Genomic DNA, 27,543 nt, shown 5'->3' with positions numbered 1-27,543 from the left:
TGATTTTTATCATCCAGAAAAGAAGTGTGCTTTTTACATTTTAAATGATCAAATATCAAAAATTACTATCAAATATCTATCCAGTTTTGAAAGAATGTCTACTATTTCTTTTAATTAGGCTTTTGGACTCCACTTTGAATACAATTAAAAGTTGCTCAAGGCTAATCCATATAATAGACTGCTTTGTTTAATAGGTCACATGTAATAGTATAGCATGGAAAAGGTGCTGATTAACATAAAATATCTCAAGGGCCTTTTTTGTTAGAAAACAAAGGAACTTTCCCCTCTACTCCCTCCAAAAGTAAAAGCTATCAACAATTTGTGCTCAGGTTTCCATTCAGCTCCTGAAATTTCTATTTACCTTATTTTGCACGGTGTCTGTCCAAAAAACTCTTTGCAGGTGATAGTGGAAAGCCACACCCACAGCCACTCCACGATTCTGAGACTCCATTAGGATCCGGAAGTTCCTTCCATGAATATCACCAATTAATAAATCCCGACCATTGGAGAAGATAACGGAGGCCTCACCAACTAAATGTGAAGAAGGAAGACATCACCACTCCTTCAGGTGAGCAAAGATGGGGAAGCAGCTTACAACTGATACGCTTTTTGCTTTTTTAAATGCTATCCTCTATGTTGTCTTACCTGATTTTAACATAACGCTCTGAGGCAGATAGCTATCATTCTATCCATTTTACAGAAGGGCAACTTGAGGCACAAAAAGGTTTAATGAAGTGCCCAAAATCCGAGGAAGTTAGCAAGAATTTGGTAAGAATTCAAGTATCCTGGTGGTAACCCAATGCACTTTAAATGATACTGAGGCGAACATTTCTCAGGTATTTTCAAGACTCCTTGATGATATGGGCACCTTACCCCATGTGCAACTTTAGATTGTGTTAAACACGGAAGACATTTTAAAGATTAACAGAAAATTACTCTGAAAAGCGTGGTAATGGTGGTTCCAAATCTGTTCCGTCTGTATACTCACAATTATGCAAAATGATATACGAACAAGGTATTAATTGCAGTCTTACTGGCAATAGCAAAAGATAAGGAATGATATAAAAGCTCATCAGTAGAGGGCTAGTTAAATAAACTATGAACATCAATCAAAAAAAGGAATATTATGTCATTATAAAAAAAAAAAAAATTAAGGCTGGGCGCAGTGGCTCACACCTATAATCCCAGCAGTTTAGGAGCCCAAGGCAGGTAGATCGCCTGAGGTCAGGAGTTCAAGAGCAGCCTGGCCATGATGGGGAAACTCTGTCTCTACTAAAAATACAAAAATTAGCTGGCATGGCAGTAGGCACCTATAAACCCAGCTACTCCGGAGGCTGAGGCAGAGAACTGCTTGAACCCAAGAGGCAGAGGTTGCAGTGAACCGAGATCGTGCCACTGCACTCCAGCCTGGGCGACGGACACAGATTCCATCTCAAATAAATAAATTAAATAACTAAGAAATAACTTTATGTGCTGATTTGGAAAGTTCTGGAAAATATCTTAAGTACAGTCACAAGACGCAGAACTGCGCATATAGTTTACTACCATATCTACAGCATAGTACTGTATATCTATAGTTAAATATCTATATTTGTATATTCTTATTTATTCATTTAAAAATCTCTAGAACTGAAATAAAGAAACAGAAATTATTCACAGGAAAGAGGAAGTGAAAACCATGCAGACGGGAATAGGTATGAAGAAAGACATTATACTATATATCTTTTTATAATTTAAAATTTGTGAACATATAAATATGTTACCTGTGCAAAAACAAACAAACTGAATTGTTAAAAATCAGCTGAACCTAAAAGTAAATCAGGTATTTTTATGCAAAAACAAACAGAAAATGGGCCATTCATCAATCATGGGTGCAGTTAAGTTTCAGAAGACACCAAAGACACTTCAAAAGCAAGTGTGAAATAACTATTAGAAAATAGGAGTTTATATTGATACCTCCTTCCTGAGAAATCCACGGCGACAAAATGCTTTAGAGTGCTCATCTGGTTTTTGCAGATTTTCCCCATGACTTTTCTCTACTACTCATTACTATTCTCTACTTTTCATACTCTTACATTGATTCCAACAAACTACCCAGAATTAGGGCATTTAAAAAGTTTTTAATCCAAATTTAGCATGTCCATTTGGAAACACCCCTCGATTTTGTAAGAACACTGAGAAAATTATTTCTGTAGATAGTCGTCACTACTTTTGTGGTATGTAATTAATTAAAAGTTAAATATCCAAGCCAGTCAAATGTAGGCATAGCATTTATTCCACAATTAAAGGTAGGTGGCATCATAGCCTAGGTCAAAGTAAACAAGCAATCAATTAAAAAATATTAATAAATTCACCATTAATCAACAAATTGGTCCTTAATAATCAAAGTAAGAATTAATGTTGACCAATTCTTCTATGCAGCAGGAGCCATCCCTGATTTGTGATGATAAAACCCTGCTAACCACATAAATGCTGATAATTCTGTTGTCATCAGAAGGAAGGAAAGAAGCTGTTAGATTCTGTTTACTGTTCAGAGACACAAGTGTCCATAATTTACTCACAGGAATCATTAGCTTTGCAATGCTGTCCACGCTCCAAGATATATCCTTCTTCACAATGGCACAGGTGATGGCCAGGTCGGCTTTCACACCTCTGGTCACAAATTCCCCATATCTGGCAATCATCAAACTCTGCCATATGGAAAATACACATTTGTAGTAAAGGTTACCAGCATTTCTTGAGCACTCTCTGACAAAAATCCTAGATAAGATGGCCAAGAATGTGGTGTTGCCCCCCATGTCTAAATAAACACCCTCTGAAGGTAGGCACAGGTTCTAAGAATTTATAACAGTCATCTTCATTTAAGGAAAAAGAGCATTTACATCATTTTAAAAACCTACATGAAGGATAACTTTACAGAAAATGCACAACACTTCTTGAATTCATAGCCCTGTGGTATTGCATTTCATTTATTAATGTCAGTTTATAAATATGTAAATTTTAGTATAAATGTTTCTCTTTAAACCATGCTTTCCAATATGGTAGCCACCAACCCCCTGTGGCTCTCTAAATTCATCTTTAGATTGACTAAAATAAAATAAAATTAATAATTTGCTTTCCTAGTCACTTGCCACACTTCAAGTGTTCAATAGCCACATATGACTAGTGGTTACATATTAGAGAGTGAAGATACACATTTTCATCATTGCAGAAAGGTGTATTGGACAGCACTGTTTCTGAATAAAATAAGACCTGCCTATAGACAGCCCCTCTACAAGACACAAATCTATGACTGCAACAAAGTATTTGGAAAGGTCTATTTACCCAGCTGTCTTTCCTCTGATGTCAAAAAATTACAACCAAAATTAAATTGAACTTATTTTCAACACATCAAAAATTTCTTCTCCTCTACTTATTTGGTAACTTATTATTCACTCATTTAATAAGTGTTCATTGAAAGTCCCTTATATGATAGAGCTCTGTTCATTACCAGAGAAGTCCCAGTTCTACTGTATAAAAATTGTTCCAATATAATTGACATAAACAGTATAATATGGAGGGGAGAACACAACAAAATAGTAAGAGTCTTTCTTAAAGACTATAAGGCTTCAGGGGTGCAGAAATTGTCTTATCCTTGGTATATCCGACTTTCCAAGTCCATGTCCACACTCCATCATCCTTTACCCTGCTCTCTTCTCCGGGAGGATGACCTATGTAAACTATAACAATGGGGTTCCCATGCCCTCGGGGCTTCAGATAGATTATAATTTCTGAAACCCTTCCACTCCCGAGTCTAGAATTCTCCAGATTTCTATGATCTGATTACATTTGCAGCAACTGTCAGAGCTGTGAATCAGGTTCAACCATTCCTGCTGGGTGGCCCACTATTCCGTGACCCACCAACTAGAAAAGCCCAACAAAGTTCTTTTGTTTTTTTTTTTTTTTTTTTTTTTTTTAGAAGGAATATCTGTCTGTTGCCCAGACTATAGTGCAGTGGCACAATCTCAGCTCACTGCAACCTCCGCCTCCCGGGTTCAAGCGATCCTTCCACCTCAGCCTCCCGAGTAGCTGAGACTACAGGTACGTGCCACCACGCCCAGCTAATTTTTTATATTTTTAGTGCAGACAGGGTTTCCCCACCTTTGCCAGGCTGGTCTCGAACTCCTGAGCTCAAGTAATGAGCCCACCTTGGCCTTCCAAAGTGATGGAATTACAGGCGTGAGCCACTGCACCCAGCCCCAAGAAAGTTCTTCTAATGATCCCATTTTCCCAGCAGATGAAACATAATAACATGAGCCAGCATGTCTTTCTTTCCAAGGACTGTGACTAACCAAAGGAAAAAACCCAATCCAATCTGGACATGACCAAGTGAAAGGCCATGTGAGGGTGTGAAATGCCCTTATTGATGAATCCCTTCTGTGCCTTCACCTCAGCCCTGAGAAAGCTCCACCTGAGGCTTTGCCTCCACAGGAACAAAAAAAGTATAGGACATTCTCCCTCAAACCCCCAGAATGTCATAACCTCACTTTGAATGCAATATCCATGAGACTATGTCTAAGGATCTGGAGTCACTCTGAGCAGAAGTTCTGAGGTCAAACAGAAGGAAACCAAAGGTAGAGAAGTCATAACTAGGAATTCTCTAGCAAAATTGCCCTTCCTATCACCTGCACTATAAGTACTTTAAAGATTCGAATGAGTGGGCCAGGCACAGTGGCTCAGACCTGTAATCCCAGCACTTTGGGAGGGCGAGTTGGGAGGACTGCTTGAGTCCGAGGGTTTGAGATGAGCCTGGGTAATACAATCACTTTATACCTACTAAAAAAATGTTTTTAATTAGGCAGGCATAGAGGTGCATGCCTGTAGTCACAGCTACTCAGGAGGTTGAGGTGGGAGGCTGCAGTGAGCCATGATCATACCACTGCACTCCAGCCTGAGTGACAGTGAGATCTATCTCAAAAAACAGGCTTTGAATGAGTGCATAAAATTGCTGTCACTTTTGTGACAATATGATTGTATCCTTGGATCACTATAGAGAAATATGAAGGTTAATTAACATCCATCAGCAGCCAGCGTGAGGACAAGAAAATTAAAAGTAGAATTGAGGGTTTTCACGAGAGTAGAAAAGATAGTGGGAACCACACAAAACACTGAAACACTGCTTTACAATCCCCCTCTCACTCCAATACCTTCATCTATTTTTCTTTTCTTTTTATTCTTTTTCTCCTCCCACCAACAAATACTGCTGTGAAAATAATTCAAAAACTCCTTTTTAGCTGAGACCCCCTCGGCCACCCTCTGATCCATCTGGCTGTGTGAAACCCCACCATGCTGAATGACCTCCTTGCCCTCACTCTGCACCACGATGTCATTCTGTCAACAAACAGCATGTCCTGTCAATCAGAAACAATGAGCCCAGTAAACTGCTTCAGCATGCCTCAGAGCTTCCACTGCCAGGTCAAGACTACCAGGGGCAGATGAATGGTAGAAAGACACAAGATTTTGTGTCAGGATTATTCAATGTTATTCTTGATTACCACGCTGGCATTCACTGGGGAGCCACGTCTAAGATAATAAATGTTGCATAGGTTTCCAACACCTGAATCCTCTGTAATGTATCAGCCATGCAGAGGGTTATAGCCATACAGAGAGTATTTGTTGAAATGAAATGCTTGAGAGAGCAAACCAAAGCAACAATTCCGAAAAAAATTCAGCTCAGCTGAAACAAGTGTAACTGGTTTCCTAATGCCATGTATGTAGAGTTCTCTACAAAGAAAGAAAAATAGTCTTCTTTGAAATCAAGGTGGAAAAAAAATGTTAACTCAGCTTCAAAACTCAGAAGCAAATGACACATTCTAGAAGGACAGTGAAGGTCACAGAAAAGGTCTCTGCAGGTGGTAGGGGGCCTCATATTCACAAAGGCCCTCAAATGTAGACTTTTGAGATTATCTCCAAATGAGGTTGTCTGTACTAAAGTCCCAGAAACACGCTACCGGGAATGAAAGAAGATGTCTGTTGTGGAACTTAAAATTAGTGCCCCAGAATTAGAACACACTACTTCCAATGTGCAGTTAACTGAGTATGTTCTCCAATCTTGAAATGATCTTGTGCACAGCATGATACTGCGATATTCTGCTTTACGTTCGCTAGTAGGTTAAATGCAAAATGTTATGAAACAAGAACCTTGTTAGGACAGTCTTTCACTTTGAAAGGGGCTATAGAAAATTGAAGTGGCCTGAATCTCTGACATTGAGGAAACCCTAGACATTTGAAAATACAACCCAAGGCTCACCATAGACTTACATGTTGGAAAACAGAGAATGTGCTGTCTGGACTCTAGGGTGGAACAAAAAACTGAGAACAGCTTGCGGGGCATCACAAGACTGAACTAGGGAATCCATAAGAACAAATCACTTTTCCTGAAAGGACTTCATGGCCTATCAAGTTTCAACTGTAAGACAGCTCAGCCCCAACTCCTCTTTGGGAGTTGATAAAGGAAAAGGAGAGGAAAGCTGATGTAATGCTGAGAATGTGGCTTCTGGTATTTCTTTTCTTTTTTTTTTTTTTTTTTTTGAGACGGAGTTTCGCTCTTGTTACCCAGGCTGGAGTGCAATGGCGCGATCTCGGCTCACCGCAACCTCCGCCTCCTGGGTTCAGGCAATTCTCCTGCCTCAGCCTCCTGGGTAGCTGGGATTACAGACACGTGCCACCATGCCCAGCTAATTTTTTTGTATCTTTAGTAGAGACGGGGTTTCACCATGTTGACCAGGATGGTCTCGATCTCTTGACCTCGTGATCCACCCGCCTCGGCCTCCCAAAGTGCTGGGATTACAGGCTTGAGCCACCGCGCCCGGCTGGCTTCTGGTATTTCTATTGGAACTTCTTTTCTAGTAAGAGAAAAGGAAAATGCCCAGAGAACTAAAAGGCTGGGAATGGGATTGGCAGCTGAGTAGCAGTGAAGGGAGGCAGAGGAGCCTGGCATTTGCCAAAGACACAGGAACAGCTTCACACCCACAGATGAGCCCCACTCAGAAGAAGTGAGGCTGCCCTTCTGCCCAGGGGTGCCTGAAACACAGGCAGGGCTCCCAGACTCAGGTCGCCTCCTAACCAATAAGGGCATTCCTGTGAAAAGTACCAGTAAATTACTTGAATTCATCCCCACTATAATGATAAAGATAACAATAAAACACAAAAAGTGTCCTGCAATCTTATTTAAGGACATTTGCAGATCATAACATTTTATTTATAAAATGTTTTGAAATGATTTGAAATTTGGGGGCCTTCTTAAATTATTCAGAATTCACTTAAGTCACTTGATCTTGAAGTACTTTGTTGAATAAAGTTACTTAAGAGGAGCAATTAGATGAGCAACTTTGGGATGTGGTCCTGAGATTAAAAACCTACAATTACCCACCGTGAGCACCAAGGAAAAGCTCAACTGGATTGTTTTACTGGATGCAAAAATCCAGCTTTTCTTGGCATACGGTGAGTAAGTGAGCCCAATGATTATCATTTTCAGTAACACTGCAGAGCAGACTATCTCAGGAATTTCAAGTTTAATTTGCAAACCAGAGTCTATTTCTGGTATGGATACGTTTTTCTGTTTGCTAGTACTTCTGCTGAAAAGAGAAAACATAAAATAAAGAAAAAAGAAAGGTTTTTCTGGCAATGAGTAGTTATTAAGATCAGCCATATTTGACAAAGTATAATTATGTTGGAAGCCATGAGCTGAGTCTAAAGATGGAATAACTTCATTACGTTTATCCAAATTCAATATTTTTTACCAAATTATATTAATATTTTAGAAATGATTTCAGAAGAAACACTTCTCTAGAAGCATTTCTTACACATTTCATGTTTGTTTTTTAATCCCAAAAGCCCTAAAGAATACCTCACATTTCTAAGGAATATCGAAAGAATATAAATATCCTGGGAAAATTCTGAATCATTTTGGAGATAGAGATGATAGTGGATAGTTTGAATTGCCTTTCAGATGGGTTTTCCAAACAGCAGCAAAAACAGTTTTCTTTAACCTCTGTGATCACCTCCTGCTAGTATATTTGTTGTCCAGGTATCAAAAATTAGATAGAAGGAAAAAGAGATCAGAGCACCAAAAACTCACGGTCCAAATTCTAAGAAAACGAAAACCGATGATAGTTGACCTAACTCTCCCATCATAAGACCCCATCCTAATCGTGGTGAGCTATAAATCTGGCATCAAAACCAAAAATCTCTCAGTGGGAGAAATCACGTCTGAAGTCAGAGAGGAGAGATGTGAGGAAATAGCTGGAAGCATCATAATAAAAAAATCCGCTCATATTGAATGATCGCCCCAAGAGTATGTCACAATCGGTGGAAATAGTAGGCAGCATAGCATGGGCACCGACCCACAGTCACCTGAGCAGTGACCTGGTGATCCTCTGCTGTGTCAGGTAACAACTCTTTAGTTTGTGGGATCCTGGGGACATTTGCGCATCTTGGAGAGGAGGCCAGGGGAGCAAGGTAAGGGTGCTTGATGGGCTTAAGCAGCAGCTATCTACCAACCTCATGGAAGTAGTTTAGTACTCAGTAACCAATATTGCTGCACCAATCCTGATGCCAAATACTTGAAAAAACAGAAAAGGACGACCTCCCTCATCAGGCAGTGGATAGGTTCCAGGTAGCTAGTCAACTTGCTCATCACAGAACCACTCTTTTGCCTTGTACACCACACCAAAGCTTCTCAGAGTTAAAATTCCCTATATTCCAGGTTTTCTGTGAGGTCCAGGTTGCTCTTTGTCATGACAGACTGTGACGACCCTCCACAAGTACAACCTCTTGACGTCAGAGATCGAGGGACCTCTCAGTGTACTGTAATGAAAGACAAGTAGTCCCCACCCCCCATCACTTACCAACACAGGTACGGCTGTCATTGTGGTTAATGCTGTAACCTGGAGGACAAAAACACACTCCTCCATATGGTGTTTCACGGCACTGGTACTGGCAGTTCAAGGCAGAACACAGGGTCGTACCTAAACAAAGAAAAGAACGTTGTTAAATGAATGGCGACCTCTGGACAAGACTGATTTACCTAACAGCTTCGTTTTTCATGACTGACAGCTAAGTACGCATGGAGGAGATGTACAGAAAAATCTGTTGCCCTTCGAAGCTTACTGCAAAACTTTGCAATAAAAAGCTCAACTGAGACAGGAAGATTGCTTGAAGCCAGGCGATCAAGACCAGCCTGGGTAACATAGCTAGACCTCATCTCCACAAAAAGCTAAAAATAAAAACATTATTAGCCAGGCACAGTGCCTTACACCTGTAATCTCAGCACTTAGGGAGGCTGAGGCAGAAGGATCACTTGAGCTCAGAAGTTTGAGGCTGCAGTAAGCTATGGCTACACCACTGTACTCTAGCCTGGTGACAGAACAAGCGCCTGTCTCAAGCAGAAAAGAAAAAAAAGAAAAAGAAAATGGAAAAAAGAAAAGTTCCTTTTAAAAGTTATAACTATGTGCAAGTATAAGTCACTGTAAGTCTTATTTATTAAAAAAAAAAAAAAAAAAAAAACCAGGTAATGGGTCTGTCTTTGTATCTTTGTATCTACATAGTAAAAAGGGCTAAGAACTTCCAAGTGACTGGAGCAAGAATAAGACCTAAAAATATTAACTGTGGCTAACTTCAAGAGATGGGATTTCAGGTGATCATCTTTTTTTCTTTTGGTTAATTTTTTTTTCCAACTTTTGATACTATGACTACACATCTCTGATTAATTTTTAAGCTTTTTAAAATGGGCTCCCGAATGAAATAGAGGGAAAAAAAAATACCATAGAGGTCACTGCATCTTTAAATGTTATGTCCAATTTTTGTCAGGAAACAAAAAATAACCTTGGGGTTGCAGTTACATGGGCACTTCCAGGCAACCACAAACTTAGTTAGAGTATATTATTGATGAAATCAGGGTTATAAATGGTATTCCCTTACAGGACCGTCAGTTGTCCACAGAGTTGATGGGTTGACGGTGGGAGGAATATTCAACAGTCACAAAAGAAGAGAAAAAAAAATCCCTAGTTCCAGTTAGTTTCCTCAGAAATGAGTGTGGTCACACAAGACGTAATCAAACAACGCTATGCATGGCCAACTCAATTTTGCCATTGTAGAGGAACTCAAAGTACATAACCCAAGAACCAGAAGCTTTTTTTTTTTTTTTTTTTTTCCCCCAGTACAGCTAGACAAGGCCTTTTTCTATAAGCCAGGTAATAAAGTCTCCAGAACAATTTTAAGGTCAAGAAAATTGCCATTGAAATAATCCTCCCTGTGTTATGTGTTGGGGATTGTGGGTAGGCGGGTTGGTAAAAATTGTTAAGCTTCTCCCATCAAGAGATGGCATCTATTTCTTCCATCCACTCGGGTTTGGCCAAGTGTCTTGCTTTGAACAATAAGACTTGAGTAAACTTGGCATAAGTAGAACTTTAAATGTACTGGAGCCCTAGGGTTTCTCTTTCAACCTCTGGATCAACAAGGCTAGGCCAGCCTAAGCTTTTCTTGCAACATCCTGATGTGTGAGTGAGCTGATACAGGCCAGAGGAACTACCTAGCCAACCCACAGAACTGTGAGAACTAAGACACATTTGTCCACTTAAGCCACTAAGTCTTGGGGTGCTTTGTTATACAAATGCCAACTGATATACTCTATATTTGAACATCTGTTCTAGAAAACAGAAATATTTTTATCTGAAAGCTACCCAGGTAAATTTCTATGCTTACCACAGTATTTTCCAGTAGCAGTACTATTTTCATCTTCTTTTCCTGGGCAATCTAAAACCCCATCACAAACTTTATAAATGGGGATGCATCGTCCCGACTCTGGGCAAGACCATTCTCTCGGAGAACACTTATCAACACCGTGAGGACTGCTTTCTGTTGGGAGGGTGGGGGGAGAGAGAGTTACAGGCCACAGGAGAGGTACAGCCAGCTCTTTTTTAATCAGTGGTTAAAAGAGGATGTAGAGCAAGTCAGACAACAGAAATCTATAAATGATCCACCTTTTACAATTAGCTAGTCATTTCTAACTCTACCACAAGTCTTTTACTGAGATTCTAAGGAGAGGCATAATGGAATTCCTCCACTTTTCCTGGAAAAGACAGCTCCCAGCCAGATTATAAGAATAAGAAGGCCGGGTGCGGTGGCTTAAGCCTGTAATCCCAGCACTTTGGGAGGCCGAGGCGGGTGGATCACGAGGTCGAGAGATCGAGACCATCCTGGTCAACATGGTGAAACCCCGTCTCTACTAAAAATACAAAAAATTAGCTGGGCATGGTGGCACGTGCCTGTAATCCCAGCTACTCAGGAGGCTGAGGCAGGAGAATTGCTTGAACCCAGGAGGCAGAGGTTGCGGTGAGCTGAGATCGTGCCATTGCACTCCAGCCTGGGTAACAAGAGTGAAACTCCGTCTCAAAAAAAAAAAAAGAAGAATAAGAAGCAGATACAGGCCTCAATTATCAACAGACTAGATTCATAACCCCCTAGGAGAAGACGCAGTTATTTAAATCCTGAATTCTAGAACTAGGGCCATCAAGGTAGCTCCGGAATTACTGAGTTTGTGGTTGGGCTTTTTGATTGGTTTTGCTTGTTTAGTGAAATGTCAATAGTATAAGAAAAGCCATATCCCAAATGTAGAAAAACCACTTGCTGGAACATAAAAATATAAAAGCACGTGTTATGTTCCCAGAACAAGCACTTCCCTTATCATACCTGGGACTGGAATGGTGCAGGTGACTTGCTTTAGGGTGCGGGTGCTAGTAACTGCTAAACTGTTGGAGGTACTGCTGATGATGTCAACAACATAAAGGGGTAAATATCACTGGCAATTTTCTTCTCACAGAATCTTTAAGCACTTCCCTGGATAGTAGCTTCTCCTACACTTACCAATCCCCAGCTCCACCCCACATGTTCCCAAGATGGCCTCTCTTTCACCACTGAATGTCAGTGACTCATCTGGGAATCAGAATTTACAAAACCAAAACAAAAAAAACAAGCTGAACTGTTACCAGGGTTCAAAGCCATTTTTAAAGATTGTAAGGTCTAAGACAAATGACAGTTTTCACTATTTTCTCTCCTTCCTCAGCCTATTAGTTTTCTATAGGTAAATCTATTTAAAACAGGCAGTCTTAAAGGGGGAAAGTGAGACACGGATATAGAAGAGGGAGAGACCGTCCTACTTTTTATGCCTTAAAGACAGAAAGAAGAGGATTATAATTTCATCTATATTTGAGTTCTGAGTCTTCTTAGGAAAAGTTAACAAAGTCACCTTCTTCTTCCCATCCGCCCCGCCCCACTAAGCCCCTAAACAACCCCTTCAACTCCAGCCATTCCTGAGGCTTGCTTGTCACACAAGATTTCTAAAAAGGAAAGGAGAAAAACCAAGTGCTGGAAAACACTTTAAGGAAATGCTCTTCAGTAGGAATCTCTTCCCTCCTTACCACATCCATCTTCGTCTCCATTATCTTTACAGTCGTCTTCTCCATCACAAACCCAGTTTTGATAAATGCATCGGCCATTGGGGCAAGTGAACTGGTAACCGCCGCAGGTCGGATAGTCTGGAACAAAGCAACAGCTGCACCCCCAAGACACCAATCGCCTGGAGAAACTCAAAGGGCTCTCACCTCACTGCCTAAGCAGAACCCCTAGAAACTGAAAGTCTGTCTCAGTTGAATCCCTGAAGTATCGTGACAAAAAATTGTAAAAGCAGGAAAAAGAGAGAGAGAGAAAGAAGATAACGGCAGATTTGGGTTCAGGAAATGAACTCAGGTGCTGGTTTCTGGTTTTCAAGATTAAAAACTAGGTCAGCTTGGGCAACATGCGAAGACCTCATTTCTACCAAAAATACAAAAATAAAGATAAATAGCCAAGCATGGTGGTACATGTCTGTAGTCCCACCTACTCTGGAGGCTGGGGTGGGAGGATGGCATGAGCCCGGAATGGGAGGCAGAGGTTGCAGTGAGCTGAGATCGCACAACTGCACTCCAGCTTGGGCGACAGAGTGAGACCCTTTCTCAAAAAAAAAAAAAAAAAAAAAAAAATCATTAAAAACAAGATGGTTTGCAATACTTTGGCACAGAATAGAGAATGCAGACAAACATGCTACAGACATGACAATGTCCAACGTTCTCATACTTTACCACAAGCTCTGTAATTGCTAATCTAGGACCAAATGATTCTCAGTCATCCATTCCAGGATGTCACATTCACTTTAATTCTCTGCCCCGTAAATAAGCCTGGGTTCCAGAAGGGAAGTCAAGCATGGCTCATAGAAAATTAGGGTGATATCGAAAATATTTAACAACACCCTAAGACGTGGATATCAACCAATCAAAAAAGGTATGGAGGGAAATCATACATTTTAGTAAGTAAATCACCACCAAAAGCTTCCAACTTACTGGAATTAGTAAAACTCTCTCATGGAGTCTTCTAACTTTACTCATTCCAAAAAAGTAAGCGGAGAGAAGGCAATAAGAGAGGTCATTTGCATTGCGGGCAACAGCATGGACATAAAAGCAAGGTCAGAATGAAGAAATAGAAGCAAGAAAACCACCTATACCACACTGAAACTTTCAGGCCGGGCACGCTGGCTCACACCTATAATACCAGCACTTTGGGAGGCCAAGGCGGGCAGATCACTTGAGGTCAGGAGTTCAAGACCAGCCTGACCAACTTGGTGGAAACCACATCTCTACTAAAAACACAAAATTAGCCGGACATGGTGGTGCATGCCTGTGATCCCAGCTACTAGGGAGACTGAGGCAGGAGAACTGCTTGAACCCCAGAGGTTGCAGTAAGCTGAGATTGCGCCACTGTACTGCACCCTGGACAACAAAGCAAAACTCCGTCTCCAAAAAAAAAAAGGTAAAAGAAACGTTCCTGGCCGGGCGCGGTGGCTCAAGCCTGTAATCCCAGCACTTTGGGAGGCCGAGGCGGGTGGATCACGAGGTCAAGAGATCGAGACCATCCTGGTCAACATGGTGAAACCCCGTCTCTACTAATGGTGCAAAAAATTAGCTGAGCATGGTGGCGCGTGCCTGTAATCCCAGCTACTCCGGAGGCTGAGGCAGGAGAATTGCCTGAACCCAGGAGGCGGAGGTTGCGGTGAGCCGAGATCGCGCCATTGCACTCCAGCCTGGGTAACAAGAGCGAAACTCCGTCTCAAAAAAAAAAAAAAAAAAAAAAAAAAAAAAAGAAACGTTCCTGATCCTCCAACTTGAATGCGGTAGGAATTTTGAGGTAAAGAGGAGAGTTAGAGCCACTCCTAGGGAACTGCCTTTCCCTTAAAAGCCCTCCTCTCACTGGACTATCAAGGTTATCAGACCTATTCTTGAGGTATGGGTCATTTGAGAATCCAGTGATACAACATATCCTGTACCCCTGGAGCCTAAGGACGGAAGGCAAACTGCCCATCAGCAGCCCTTTCCATCTACACAGATCCTTGGAGGATAAACGAGCCCAGGTCCAGCAACACCACAAAGGCTCATGCCATGGCCCCTAGTGACCTTCTGATTCCATCTGCCATCAAACATAGTGACTCTTTTCCTTGAAAAAAGGAAAAGAGGGGATTGGTGAAGGGGATACATTGGTGGAGGAAATAAACCAAAACCAAACAAAACAAAACACTTCCAACAACTTGACCCAGCATAAAGAAATCACCGTACTGCAAGCATGTTCGTCACTGCCGTCTTGGCAATCATTGTCACGGTCACAGACGTAAGCGTGAGGGATACACTCTCCACTGCCACATGAAAACTCATCGTGAAAGCATATCTCAGCTGCAAACATAAAGTTAAGAAGGGAAAGAAAAGAGAATTTAACTCCACTGTAGCCATTTAATCTCATAGGAAGATCATCTCCAGTTTAAAAAGAGATTCTTATTAAGAAGTGGTGTGCTGGTAAATGTTTTAGAACCGATTCTCGGCCAGGCGCAGTGGCTCACACCTGTAATGCCAGCACTTTGGGAGGCCAAGGCGGGTGGATCACAAAGTCAAGAGATCGAGACCATCCTGGTCAACATGGTGAAACCCCGTCTCTACTAAAAACACAAAAAATTAGCTAGGCATGGTGGCGCATGCCTGTAATCCCAGCTACTTGGGAGGCTGAGGCAGGAGAATTGCCTGAACCCAGGAGGCGGAGGTTGCAGTGAGCCGAGATCGCACCATTGCACTCCAGCCTGGGAAACAAGAGCGAAACTCCATCTCAAAAAAAAAAAAAAAAGAACCAGTTCTCCAGGAACAAAAGATCCTGGTTTGCAGTGTTTGCGTATTCTGAGTGTGTAAATACTCCTACCAACGGCTGACTTCAAACTACCAACACGAATTCACTGAAGGTGAACTTGGGAAGAGATGCACATAGCCACTATAAACCAGCTTCGGCACATCTTGTGCACAATACTTACTGCAGTTGAGTTCATCCGAGAAGTCCCTGCAATCAACTTTGGAATCACACTTCTGACTGTTGTTATAGCAGGCTCCATTGTCACAAGTAAGTTGCTCACATGTTGGGTATTCTGTTATTTAAAAAAAAGAAAGAAGAGAAGAAGGAGAAGGAGAAAGAAAAAGAAAGAAAGAAATGAAATGAAAACAGCCAACAAACATCAAATTTCCTTCAGCAAACATCTATCGAGTGATTGCTATATACAAGTCACTAAATGTTGGGCATATATTGATACACAAAAGAAATATGGTTCCTGGCTTCATGGAGAGTACGGCTGGATAGGGAGACAGACATTAATGAAATAAGACACAAATGGTAAATTACAAACTGGGAAAAGTGCTAATGTGGAAAGTACAAAGGACCACGAGACTGCAAAGCAGAGGGATTTGGGGGCCCAGAAAAGTCTCCCCTAAAGAAGTGACTTTTGAGCTAAAAGATGAAGAATGAAAAAGAATTTAACTTTAGTTCAAAATGGAACACTCTTTTACATAACACAAACAACATCCCATGAAACTAAAGTACCACCACACAAGCCTGGAGAAAAGACAGGCCATTTCTTCCACTGGGGGCTTGGAGAAAGAAAGCAAGCCTAGAGTTCAGGAGCCCTGGCAACCCAGAGGTAGCACTCAGCAGCTATTTTCTGTGACTCAAGCTTCATGTCCTCTCTATGTTGCTACTTCCCTATCCGCATATTTGGATCATGTACTGCACAGGTTAAAGGGGCCTGAAAAGACCGTGTCTGGTAAAGCATGTTGAAAAGCATAATGTGCCCTGGAAGCACAAATTATGGTTGCCGCGTTATGTACATATGGCTACTTCACTGCTACTCATTGGCCCTAGTTTTCTAGGTCACAGTGGAAAATCAGGAAGTCCCTTACAGGAATAACATGCTGTCTGTCCCTCCTCTCTACCTACCAGACTTGGACCACCTGTCCCTCATGACTTCTTACTGGAGGCTTTATTCTGTGCATTGTTTATGTTACCCCCATAACATAATGAAACTCCCTGAGATCAAGGATCCTGTCTTACTCACTTTAGAATCCCCAACACTTAGTACAGGGATGGGACCTTTCTCGCTGTGCTCAAGAAATGTTCAATATTGCTGTCATTTACCACAGGTGAACATTTTGGTTCATTTGGCTTTTTAAAATATTTTGAAGTTCTGCCTTTTATGGCCTTTCAATACCCTCCTTTTCACAAATATGATGTCTTCCTTGGTCTGACTCTATTTTTCATGAAAGATTTTTGTAGTGATTCTCGTGTCCTCTTCGGATTTCTTTTTAACCAAGGAAAAGGTATGTCTTAGTTGAGATTTCAAAGACCCAACAATACAGTCTACTTTGAGTCTCAATTTTGCATTTAAGAACCCAATTTGAGATTTCATAGACAATCAAAGATACTGAAGGTAATTCTTTGGATAGTCCCAAGTGGTTTCAAGCAGAAACCATGCACAAAATTCTGTGCTAAAACTGTACTGAACTTGTATATTAACAACTTGCACTTTTTAAAAAACTGACTCTCAATTGATATTTTTTCATTTGTTTTTTGGCATAGTAAAGGAATAAGACTAATTCTTCTCATATCCAGAGGTTCAAAGCTAGTTTATTAAGTGTCCTTAAATATCTCAATTGCCAGAGTTACATATAGTTAATCATATGTGAAAATGGATGGCATTTTTAAATAGCTGGCTAAAATTTAAATTTTTTTTCTGAATTTTATATAGCTTTTTAACAGTCCAAAAGTAAGTCGATGCCTAGGGTTATTGCTGTATTTCCTCACTGAGATAATATCCCTTACAGACATGCCTTCAAATGGGTCACACAACTCTTCCTCCAAGAGATGTTTATTAATTCTCCCTTCAAGAGACCAGGTGAGACCAACAAGAGATTCCTTTGCCCCTGTGGGCGGGATAGCTCCTAGAGTCAATGTGTTATCTAGCCTTTTAAGAGCAGAAGCAAAAGTTTACTGACATGACCCTTCCCCAACCAACAAACAAGGCCAGCTTGATATCATCAGGAAGGGTATTGTGGTGGCCAGAGGTCAGCAGTTTGACATTTGGAATGAGGAATGAACAGCTTTCTTGTCTCCATCCACACTGATAAAGAATCTCTCTCAATCAGCAGAGGACCTTGCTCACCCCTGCACACCTTCTGATCTCTTCTGTGCACAGTTAACCTGAGCTGTATACTCACAGGGAAGAGCTTCCTAAGTCCACTAAATACTGAAAATACTTGGAAATCTGTTTCCAAATAGTTTTCCCTCTTTGGAAGAGACCCACGCAGAGAGAACAGGTCCAAACTGTTAACACTGAGCAAAGAAAGAAATGAATGGATTCTACTACTCTTGCTAAAGATGTTAATCAGTTTCAATCTACTCCAGAAAACACTAAGTCGCCTGGCGTGGTGGCTCAAGCCTGTAATCCCAGCACTTTGGGAGGCTGAGGCGGGTGGATCACGAGGTCAGGAGATCGAGACCATCCTGGTCAACATGGTGAAACCCCATCTCTACTAAAAATACAAAAAATTAGTTGGACATGGTGGCGTGTGCCTGTAATCCCAGCTACTCAGGAGGCTGAGGCAGGAGAATTGCCTGAACCCAGAAGGCGGAGGTTGCGGTGAGCCGAGATCACGCCATTGCACTCCAGCCTGGGTGACAAGAGCGAAACTCCGTCTCAAAACAACAACAACAACAAAAAAAAGAAAACACTAAGTCAGAATGCCTTTGAGCTTCCAACTGGGAGATACCTAAAATCTTATTTTTTGGTTTATTTGCTTGGCCAGCCTGAGTTTAACCTTCATCCCATACAGCAAATCCATCATGTGGCTAAAATGTCCTGCAAGACTTTAAGTATAGGGTAAAGCGCAAGATGAGAGAAGATCATATATAAGAAAACCAAGGCAACTCTTCTGTCTGAATTTTGTTTTAATGGAAAGAACAAGAACTATAACTTAAGCCTCAGACCTTTAAGGCTTTTCTAACATGAAAAGGTGAAAATATCCTTCCTCACGCCACTCCTTGCTTCCCCTTTCTTTACTTTCTCCCCGTCCCTGCCCCCAAAATATGCATACATGACTTTTTAAATGTTTTCACTCTGGATGATTTGGTTTGGAGCAAGAAAGTTCCATGCTATAGTTCTGTTTACATAATCAGGGCGGAGGGTGTAGAAATGTAGCTTGAAGACCTTGTGGACCTCTTAGAATGGAAATCATTTTAAGCAGAGTATCACACAGCAGAGGAAGATACAAATATAAGGCACTATTCATTATTACCTCGATGGGAAGACTGTAAACACATTTTATTCTCACAATTTGACAACATGGCTGAAAAGAACATAGAAAGAAGACCATTATGATAAAGAAGGCATTTTTTTTTTTTTTTTTTTTTTTTTTTTTTTTTTTGAGACAGAGTGTCGCTCTTGTTACCCAGGCTGGAGTGCAATGGCACGATCTCGGCTCACCGCAACCTCCGCCTCCTGGGTTCAGGCAATTCTCCTGCCTCAGCCTCCTGAGTAGCTGGGACTACAGGCACGCGCCACCATGCCCAGCTAATTTTTTGTATTTTTAGTAGAGACGGGGTTTCACCACGTTGATCAGGATGGTCTCGATCTCTCGACCTCATGATCCACCCGCATCTTAAAGGTAGGTGAGGAAACGAAAGCCAAGATTGGGAAACACACACACACACACACACACACACACACAAACTTACTGATACAGGTCCAGCCCACCTGGGACTTTTCAAGGTCCTAGAGTCATCCTTTATTATTACTTTTCAAGATCCTAGAGTCTTCCTCTTTGTTACTTACTCTGGCTCCAAGACAGATTAATCTAGTCAATGCAATGATTTGCCAGAAAGAGTCTACCAGTTTGGCCACCAGCACTTACTTGCAAGTACAACTCACAAAGTTAAACAAGCAATCATCATCATCAATAACATATATTAAAAACTATGTGCTAGAAACGTGTCAAAGTACTCAATATGTATAAACGCACTTCATCTTCATAACAACCACATGAAGTAAATACTACGATGACTCCCATTTTATAGAGGAAGAACCGGAGGCATTACAAGATTAAGGAATTTGAAAAAGGTCACACAACTGGTAGAGTTGGAGAGTCAGAATCCAAATTCAAACAACCTGGCTCCACAAGCCGTGTTACTAACCATTACCACAGATACAATTCCCACTTATAGGCTGCAGAATAAGTAAAAGGAAGAAGGGAAAAATCAAAGAAGAATGAAATTGAATGTAACGGTAATTGAAAATTCTTAAAAGAGATTATGAAAAGGAAAAAACCCAAAGTGAAGGGGGAAAGAATTTCTTTCTTCCCATCAATTTCCCATCCACATTGGGAAGAAGACAGAAGTGGGGCCAACTCTAGTTTCCCACAATTTATGGCATAGTCAACAAAATAGTTCAATATAATATTATCTAGGAATTCTAGGAAACCTATGCAGGAAAAAACAACTTTCCAGAAGGAGCACAAGGACAAATAGGAGAGTCAGTAACAAAAACAGACCATCAAGTTCAAATCCCATAAAGGGACCACCAACACTCCCCACGCCCCGACCCCTGGTAAATTTCAAGGCTCTAAAGGACTATCTCCTAGGAAGTGCAGTAATATACAAGGGAAAAAAACCAGAGTACTATTTGCTGCCTCTTTCCAAAAATAATTTGAAGCAGCTTTCAATAAAAAGTTATATAAAACCAGATTTATTTTTAAAAATTAATTCAGCACCTTGGAAAGAGAAAGAAAATATGGTCATCCCAAGGGCTAGTAGAATTGAACCAGCATCAAGTTTAGTCTGGGCAGCTTTCAGGAAGCCGAAGCAAAAAGAGGAACACGCTAAGTTATCTAGTTGTCCTTGGCTCCCTGCCTTTGTGCTAGCTGGTCTTAAGCCTCAGATTCCTAGCTGGTCTGTATCCACGATGACCTGATCTGAGACCTAAATTAGAAATGTGTCTGAGAGGGTTGCTCCAAGGATTCTGGATCCATGGTACTGTCTTCTTCCCAGAGCTATCACCAAAAACTGTAAAGGAGGTAAAAACTGACATTGTTCTAAATTCCTTAAAAAAATTTTTTTAAACCTCACACAAGTTCTATCACAAAAGTGACTGCAACAAGATGGAAAAACGTGTATCAAATGCTCTAGGGAATAGTACAAAGAAGTAAGATTAAGATGCCTTCTTATGGGTAAGCAAACGTTTATAATGTGCATCATATTTAGTGGCAGTGGGCTACATGTTTTCTTTCAAGGCCAGACAACACCATGTTCCATACCTTAGTGGTGATTCCCAGGGACCCACCTGGGCAGAACAAAAGACAAAATCTAATCAAAGAGACAGGAAAACTAGGTACACCCCAGCATTATAAGAGTAGCCACTTTCTAATCACTAGAAATCGTGTGGCTCAGCCTCCTGCTGGAAACCTAACCCCAAGTAATTTGAATATTCATCAGCAAATCATTGCTGACTAAATGTCAATATCCTAGGAACCAGTTATTCTGCAGAGTGCTGTCTTCTTCTTAATTAGAATTCTCTTGTGCTCAACATATATTTATTGAAATCTGACTTCGTAGACACTGTGCTAAGAATTAAAAGGAAAACAAAATTACAAGTAGCAATTCCCACAGCATTTTATTAATCAATGCATTCAAAAATGATTATTGCACACCTGTAGGTATGCAAGGTACTAAAGAATGAAATAAAATCCAATTTCTCACGGAACTGACATTCTGTTTCAGAGAGTGGAATGGCGGCTATTAAAGTAAATATCTCGAAGGGAAAAAAAGTTGCAAAAATAGAGCTGGATAAAAGGTAAAGAGTGACTGTGGTGAGTAATTCTCTGAGAAGTGACATTTGAACAAGAACCATTAGGCTTAGCATAATGGCGGTCACTGGTAGCATTGAAAAAACGTTTTCAAGAGACTGCTGAAGATGAAGGACTGTTTCCAGTGGGTTCAAGAAAAAAGGACAATCAGTTAGATACATTACATATGTGAAAAAAAAAAAAAATTTTTTTAAGAAAGAGAAAACGACAAGACTAAACGGAAACAGCCATTAAAGATAATGCTAAGAAACTCTATTGTAAAAGGGAGCAGAGTAATTGGGCAATAGCTAAGAGGGATCTTAGGCTCTTTTTAAAGACTGGGGATATTTATAATGTCCTTGTATGATGGAAACTACATAAAAGAGATTTTTCTCTCCTTTCTCCAGGTTTCAGGGCTCTGAATCCTAACTCAATTGTAATAATGCTAAAAAGGTACATCTGTGATGTGGCAGGGAAGATGGGGTCCTTTGGAGAGTCACCTGCTTCTTCTTTCTGGCTTCAGGAAGAGAGAGAATAGGGATGGCAAGGCTGACTGGGCAGCTTAAATGTGGAACTGAGTGTGAAGAACATGTTCTTCCCGCACCCTCACAGTCCACAAAATGACTTTAACCATCTTCTTTATTCCCCTCCTACTGTTCCCTCAGCTGGAGCTTCAGCAGTTAGAGATATAAAGAAAAATGTTTAAATTCTGAAGAGCAGAAAGTCAATAGAAATAAACTTCTGGGACAAAGCAGCCCCAGTTGCAGGCCGACCAAATACTGCTGATTACCGGCAAGAAAGCCTTCATTGTAACAGGGATTTTACCCTTTCTTTGGCATTCCTAAGTAACAAAAGAGAAGTGCTGCAAACCAACAGTAATTAGCAATAGTTTTATTCACACCAAAATCATTCTAATGTGGTGCTTGAAAGAGCAAAATAATCTTTTCACTTAACAGAAAAAAAAACTGCACTATTTTTGAGTAACTGAAAGTCACTTCAATATATTAATTGAATGACCCATAATTGCTGCATTGTTCTGATGTTTATCTTAGACCCTGCATGAGTGGTTTTTCCTTGATGCTAATCCCATTAGAAGTAAAATGGACCACAGTTTTGAATCTCTCTGTTCTTTAAAAAAAAAAAAAAAAAAAAAAAAGTTAATTGACAAGCTGTTTAATACAAGATGCCATTTCTGACCAGATTGAATAATAAAAGAACTAAGGTGGAAAATGAGCTTTTACCTGTTTCACAGAGAATATATATATATTCAGAAATATTTCTAAAAGGGTATAATAACCACCAATGATTTATGCATATGAAGATGAAGCAGACAAAAAGACCAAACACAATAAGAATCTTTCATACTATATACCAAATTTATCTCAAAAATAATCTTTTTTTTGAGACCTTAATATCCTCACCTTCCTCACCATCTTGACCATTCTCTCACCTCCTCTCTCCCTGCCTGCCTCCCTGAGAAGACTCTTACACACCACTCTTTGTTCTGTAAAGGAATGCCTGAAATGGACACAAGGTGCTCTGTCTTGGAGCCCAGTGTCTTGACTTTAAAAGTTTGAAAGGATACTAACTACAACGTAGGGGTCTGGAATGACAGGCAGGGCTATGAACTACAATGTCAACCTCCCTAATCCTTTTGAATATTGGAGGGAAGAATTGAGTCCTTTTTGGAGTTTTTCCAATATCCATTACTATTATTAGGTGGTTTCCAGGTACCTAATATATTCATTCCTCTAGTCCATTCTACTTTTGAGAAATAGAAAAACAAGAGCCCCATTCACAGTCTGATTCTAAGTTTGTCCACAAGTAATGATTTCTATGCATCATGTCACGTCTCATGAAGATGATTTCTGGCTAAGCCTCACTTAATCATTGATCACATGGAAATATTCTAACTTCAAGCAACTAGTAACAGCTGTTATATATCTAATGTAACATTTAAAACAGCTAAGTACTGCAATGACTAAATGGATTTCAGCACGATCATCAACAGCTACTTACATCACAAAGAGACAGCTAGCCCGTGTCTCCTAATGAAAATACACACATTTATGTAAAAAGTATTCTTGCCTTCCCTTGTTCCCCAATAGGGGAATTCTTGCACCTGTTCAGTCCCCTAAATTAGTGGTTCTCAACTGGATAATTTTGCTCCTGGAAGACATTTGATAATGTCCAGAGACATTCTGAATTGTCACAACTGGGCAATGCTACCAATCTAGTGGACAGAGGCCAGGAATACTGTTAGACATTTGACAGGGCACAAGAGCGGCCCCCGACAAGAAAGAATTGTCTGGTCCCAAATGTCATTAGTGCCAAGGTCAAGAAACCCTGCTCCAGGTCTAGCTACTAATTGCCAGGAAACACAGAGGACAGAGAACATGTTAAAGGACACCAGGGACACAATGAGCACAACCCAGACTGTGGGAAACTCCAGAACAAGTGACCTGGGTTTTTTTTGTTTGTTTGTTTTTTTGTTTTTTTTTTTTTTAAAAAAAAACAAGTAAATTGCAAGGGGTAAAGAACAGAAATAGAAGGAAAACCCACGAATTGAAAGGTTTACGAGACATGTCAACCAACTTGAATGTAAAGATTTTAATAATCAAACTGTAAAAAATAACAAGATGATTGGGGAATTTAAAACACTGACTGGATATCTGATTATTTTAAAGAATTGTTTAATTTTTAGGTGTGATAATGATATTATGGTTATGTTTTAGTTCTTATATTTTAGAGATAAATACTAAAATATTTAAAGATGGAATTATATCATGTCTGAGAAATACTTCAAAACAATGGAGGGAATAAAGAGAATAGATAAAACAGTTCATCATTGATGTAACTGAGTAATATGTAAAAAGGGGTTCAGGGGTTCACTATACAATTCATGTTTCTTTTGTGTATGTTCAAAAACCTTCCATACTAAAAAAGTTTTAAGCAATAATATGTAAAAATAATAGAATAGCTAAGTAACCTTTAAACAAAAATATTTTATAAATTTCTATTGCTAAAGAAAAGTATTTTGGGAGCACAGGCATAGGGTTTAGACCCAGGTTAAAATCCTGGCTCCGCCGGGCGCGGTGGCTCAAGCCTGTAATCCCAGCACTTTGGGAGGCCGAGGCGGGTGGATCACGAGGTCGAGAGATCGAGACCATCCTGGTCAACATGGTGAAACCCCGTCTCTACTAAAAATACAAAAAATTAGCTGGGCATGGTGGCGTATGCCTGTAATCCCAGCTACTCAGGAGGCTGAGGCAGGAGAATTGCCTGAACCCAGGAGGCGGAGGTTGCAGTGAGCCGAGATCGCACCATTGCACTCCAGCCTGGGTAACAAGAGTGAAACTCCGCCTCAAAAAAAAAAAAAAAAAAAAAAAAAATCCTGGCTCCCGGCTGGGCGCGGTGGCTCAAGCCTGTAATCCCAGCACGTTGGGAGGCTGAGGCGGGTGGATCACAAGGTCAAGAGATCAAGACCATCTTGGCCAACGTGGTGAAACCCTGTCTGTACTAAAAATACAAAAAATTGGCCAGGTGTGGCGGCACATGCCTGTAATCCCAGCTACTTGGGAGGCTGAGACAGGAGAACTGCTTGAACCCAGGAGGCGTAGGTTGCGGTGAGCCAAGAATGTGCCATTGCACTCCAGCCTGGGCAACAAGAGCAAAACTCCATCTCAAGAATCCTGGCTCCCCTACTTTTGCATCGTGATCGTCTTTACAATCTCTGTAAAACAGACATGGTCCTCACACCCACCTTGCGGTGTTGATGTGAAAAGTGAGTAAGATGGTGGATGGTGCTGAGTGACTGGCAGTTCCCTTTCCCGCTCTCCACAAGAGCTTTAAACAAAGAAGGAAAACAAAATGGGACCACTCCTGCACCCCATACCCCATACTGGCATTTTCTAAGGACTTTGATCCAGGCCATTTATTTCCCTCTTGTACAATTCTGACTGTGACCAGATCAAAGCACTAACAAAGGAATAGGAAGATTCTTTTCTACATCTCCTCTGATGTGTGAGGTTTCTTTTCAACACTCCTCCAAAATTGAAACTTAGTAATAAATAAAGAAGGTAGAGGGAAATAGGAAAGAATACCTCACTGCAAATCCCTTACAGGCATGTGATTCATTTTAGGTCACAACGTGCCCTGAAATGTTCATGACTTGTATGATTCCAGAAACAATAAGCCAAATTTGGTTCTCTTTCCTTAGTGAATCTTTATTTCACCAATTGTTTGTACCTAAATATTTTTAAATTTAAAAAAAAAAAACTTAATTAAAAATTCCTGCCCAGATATAATAGCTTATAACGCTCACTTCCTCTCCCTCATTCCCTTTTACAGCAGCTACTTGCATATTCGTATCCTGCCAGGTTTTTGCCAGAAAGTTCATTGGCAAAGTTGTAGGCGGTTGTATTAGTGACTTTAGACTTGGCTGCAAACATTCTGTTTCAGCTGACTTTTATTTTCCACAAAGTAGCATTTCCTTCAGTCCCACTGCATTTGCAATAAAGCACTCATTTTTGTCCACTTGCAAATAAGGGATAAAAACACAGACTGTTGGCTGTTGGCTGATAGTACAGGCCTCTGGTGCTCTCTGAACTTGTACAGGATAGGGCTTTCTCCTCCTGCAAATAAAGCCCACCATAAAGAGCAATCACAAGACTTGGAACTAGAAAACAAATTAAGCCCTATCTCTACTATACAACCTCAAACAAGTCACTCTACTCTTTGAAGTTTTCATTTATTCATAAGAGATTATAATAGTGCCTGCCCTATTGTCCTCATAAAGGAACCTAATAATAACAACTAGAGTTTATATCATGCTCTGAAATTTACCAAATGCTAATGCTACAAAATATATCATATGATTTATTACTAATATTAATCATTTTTAATATTAATCATAAATCATGATATATTTTGTAGCATTTATGATTTATTACTAATAAAAATATTTTCTTCATTTGCCTCAAGAAAGAAACTACTGTGTGCTTTACAAAATATTCAGAGGAGAATCCTTGACTCTTGAACTTGCCCTTCTGTGGTATCCACACACACACTGTCATCTCTAAACTTGCCAGAGTTGAGTCTAAATTCTTTGCATAATTTCCAGAGTGAAGGTAAATCCACTGTAATCTCTTTCAAAAAATTAAGACACATACACACATATCTTTATTGCAGCACTATTTACAATAGCAAAGGCTTGGAAGCAACTCAAATGCCTATCAATGATAGACTGAATAAAGAAAATGTGGCACACATATACCATGGAATACTATGCACCCATAAAAAAAGATCGAGTAGCCGGGCGCGGCGGCTCAAGCCTGTAATCCCAGCACTTTGGGAGGCTGAGGCGGGTGGATCACGAGGTTGAGAGATCGAGACCATCCTGGTCAACACGGTGAAACCCCGTCTCTACTAAAGATACAAAAAATTAGCTGGGCATGGTGGCACGTGCCTGTAATCCCAGCTACTCAGGAGGCTGAGGCAGGAGAATTGCCTGAGCCCAGGAGGCGGAGGTTGCGGTGAGCCGAGATCGCGCCATTGCACTCCAGCCTGGGTAACAAGAGCGAAACTCCGTCTCAAAAAAAAAATAATAATAATAAAAATTAAAAAAAAATAAAAATAAATAAAAATAAATAAAAATAAATTAAAAAAAAAAAAAAAAAGATCGAGTTCACGTCTTTTGCAGGAACATGGATGAAGCTGGAAGCCATCATTCTCAGCAAACTAACACAGAAACAGAAAACCAAATACCACATGTTCTCTCTCATAAGTAGGAGTTGAACGATGATAAGAACACATGGACACAGGAAAGGGAACATCACACACTGGGGCCTGTTGGGGGGTTGGGGATAAGGGGAGGGGGAGCATTAGGACAAATACCTAATGTATATAGGGCTTGAAATCTAGGTGATGGGTTGATAAGTGCAGCAGACCACCATGACACAAGTATATCTATGTAACAAACCTGCATGTTCTGCACTTCCCAGAACTTAATAAAATAAAAAATAAGTAAAATTAAAAATAAGAATACTTAAGATGAAAATTAGAACAGAACTGTACGAGGAACTCTGCTAGGAAATGCAGAGACAAAGACAAATAGCACAAACACTTCTCTCAAAGAAAAATAACATGCAAAGGAGAAAGCACTGAAGAAGCGTCGTTTTTAAAAATGCACCATGTGGTCATGGTATGGAGGGAAGCATGGGTCTTTCCTTTGCACATATGCAAGTATTTCTTCCATGAACAGTATAGCTTGAAATGC

General features: G+C 40.4%; 1 protein-coding gene across 1 annotated transcript in view; it reads right to left on the bottom strand.

Annotated features, from left to right (window-relative positions):
* LRP2 (LDL receptor related protein 2) overlaps window positions 1-27,543 on the bottom strand; it is a 222,142-nt gene that overhangs the window by 137,038 nt on the left and 57,561 nt on the right. The window contains exons 5-11 of the mRNA XM_074399509.1: window positions 15,419-15,529; window positions 14,682-14,795; window positions 12,459-12,575; window positions 10,744-10,896; window positions 8,889-9,008; window positions 2,562-2,690; window positions 362-531 (exon numbers count right to left, since the gene is read on the bottom strand). Of these exons, the coding sequence (XP_074255610.1) occupies window positions 362-531; window positions 2,562-2,690; window positions 8,889-9,008; window positions 10,744-10,896; window positions 12,459-12,575; window positions 14,682-14,795; window positions 15,419-15,529 (914 nt within the window). The remainder of the gene's footprint in view (window positions 1-361; window positions 532-2,561; window positions 2,691-8,888; window positions 9,009-10,743; window positions 10,897-12,458; window positions 12,576-14,681; window positions 14,796-15,418; window positions 15,530-27,543) is intronic.

The sequence above is a fragment of the Saimiri boliviensis genome, chromosome 5 (assembly GCF_048565385.1).
Source record: "Saimiri boliviensis isolate mSaiBol1 chromosome 5, mSaiBol1.pri, whole genome shotgun sequence".
In the NCBI taxonomy this organism is placed as follows: domain Eukaryota; kingdom Metazoa; phylum Chordata; class Mammalia; order Primates; family Cebidae; genus Saimiri; species Saimiri boliviensis.
Note: the sequence above shows the minus strand (reverse complement) of the source record. Positions and strands in the feature narration are given on the sequence as shown.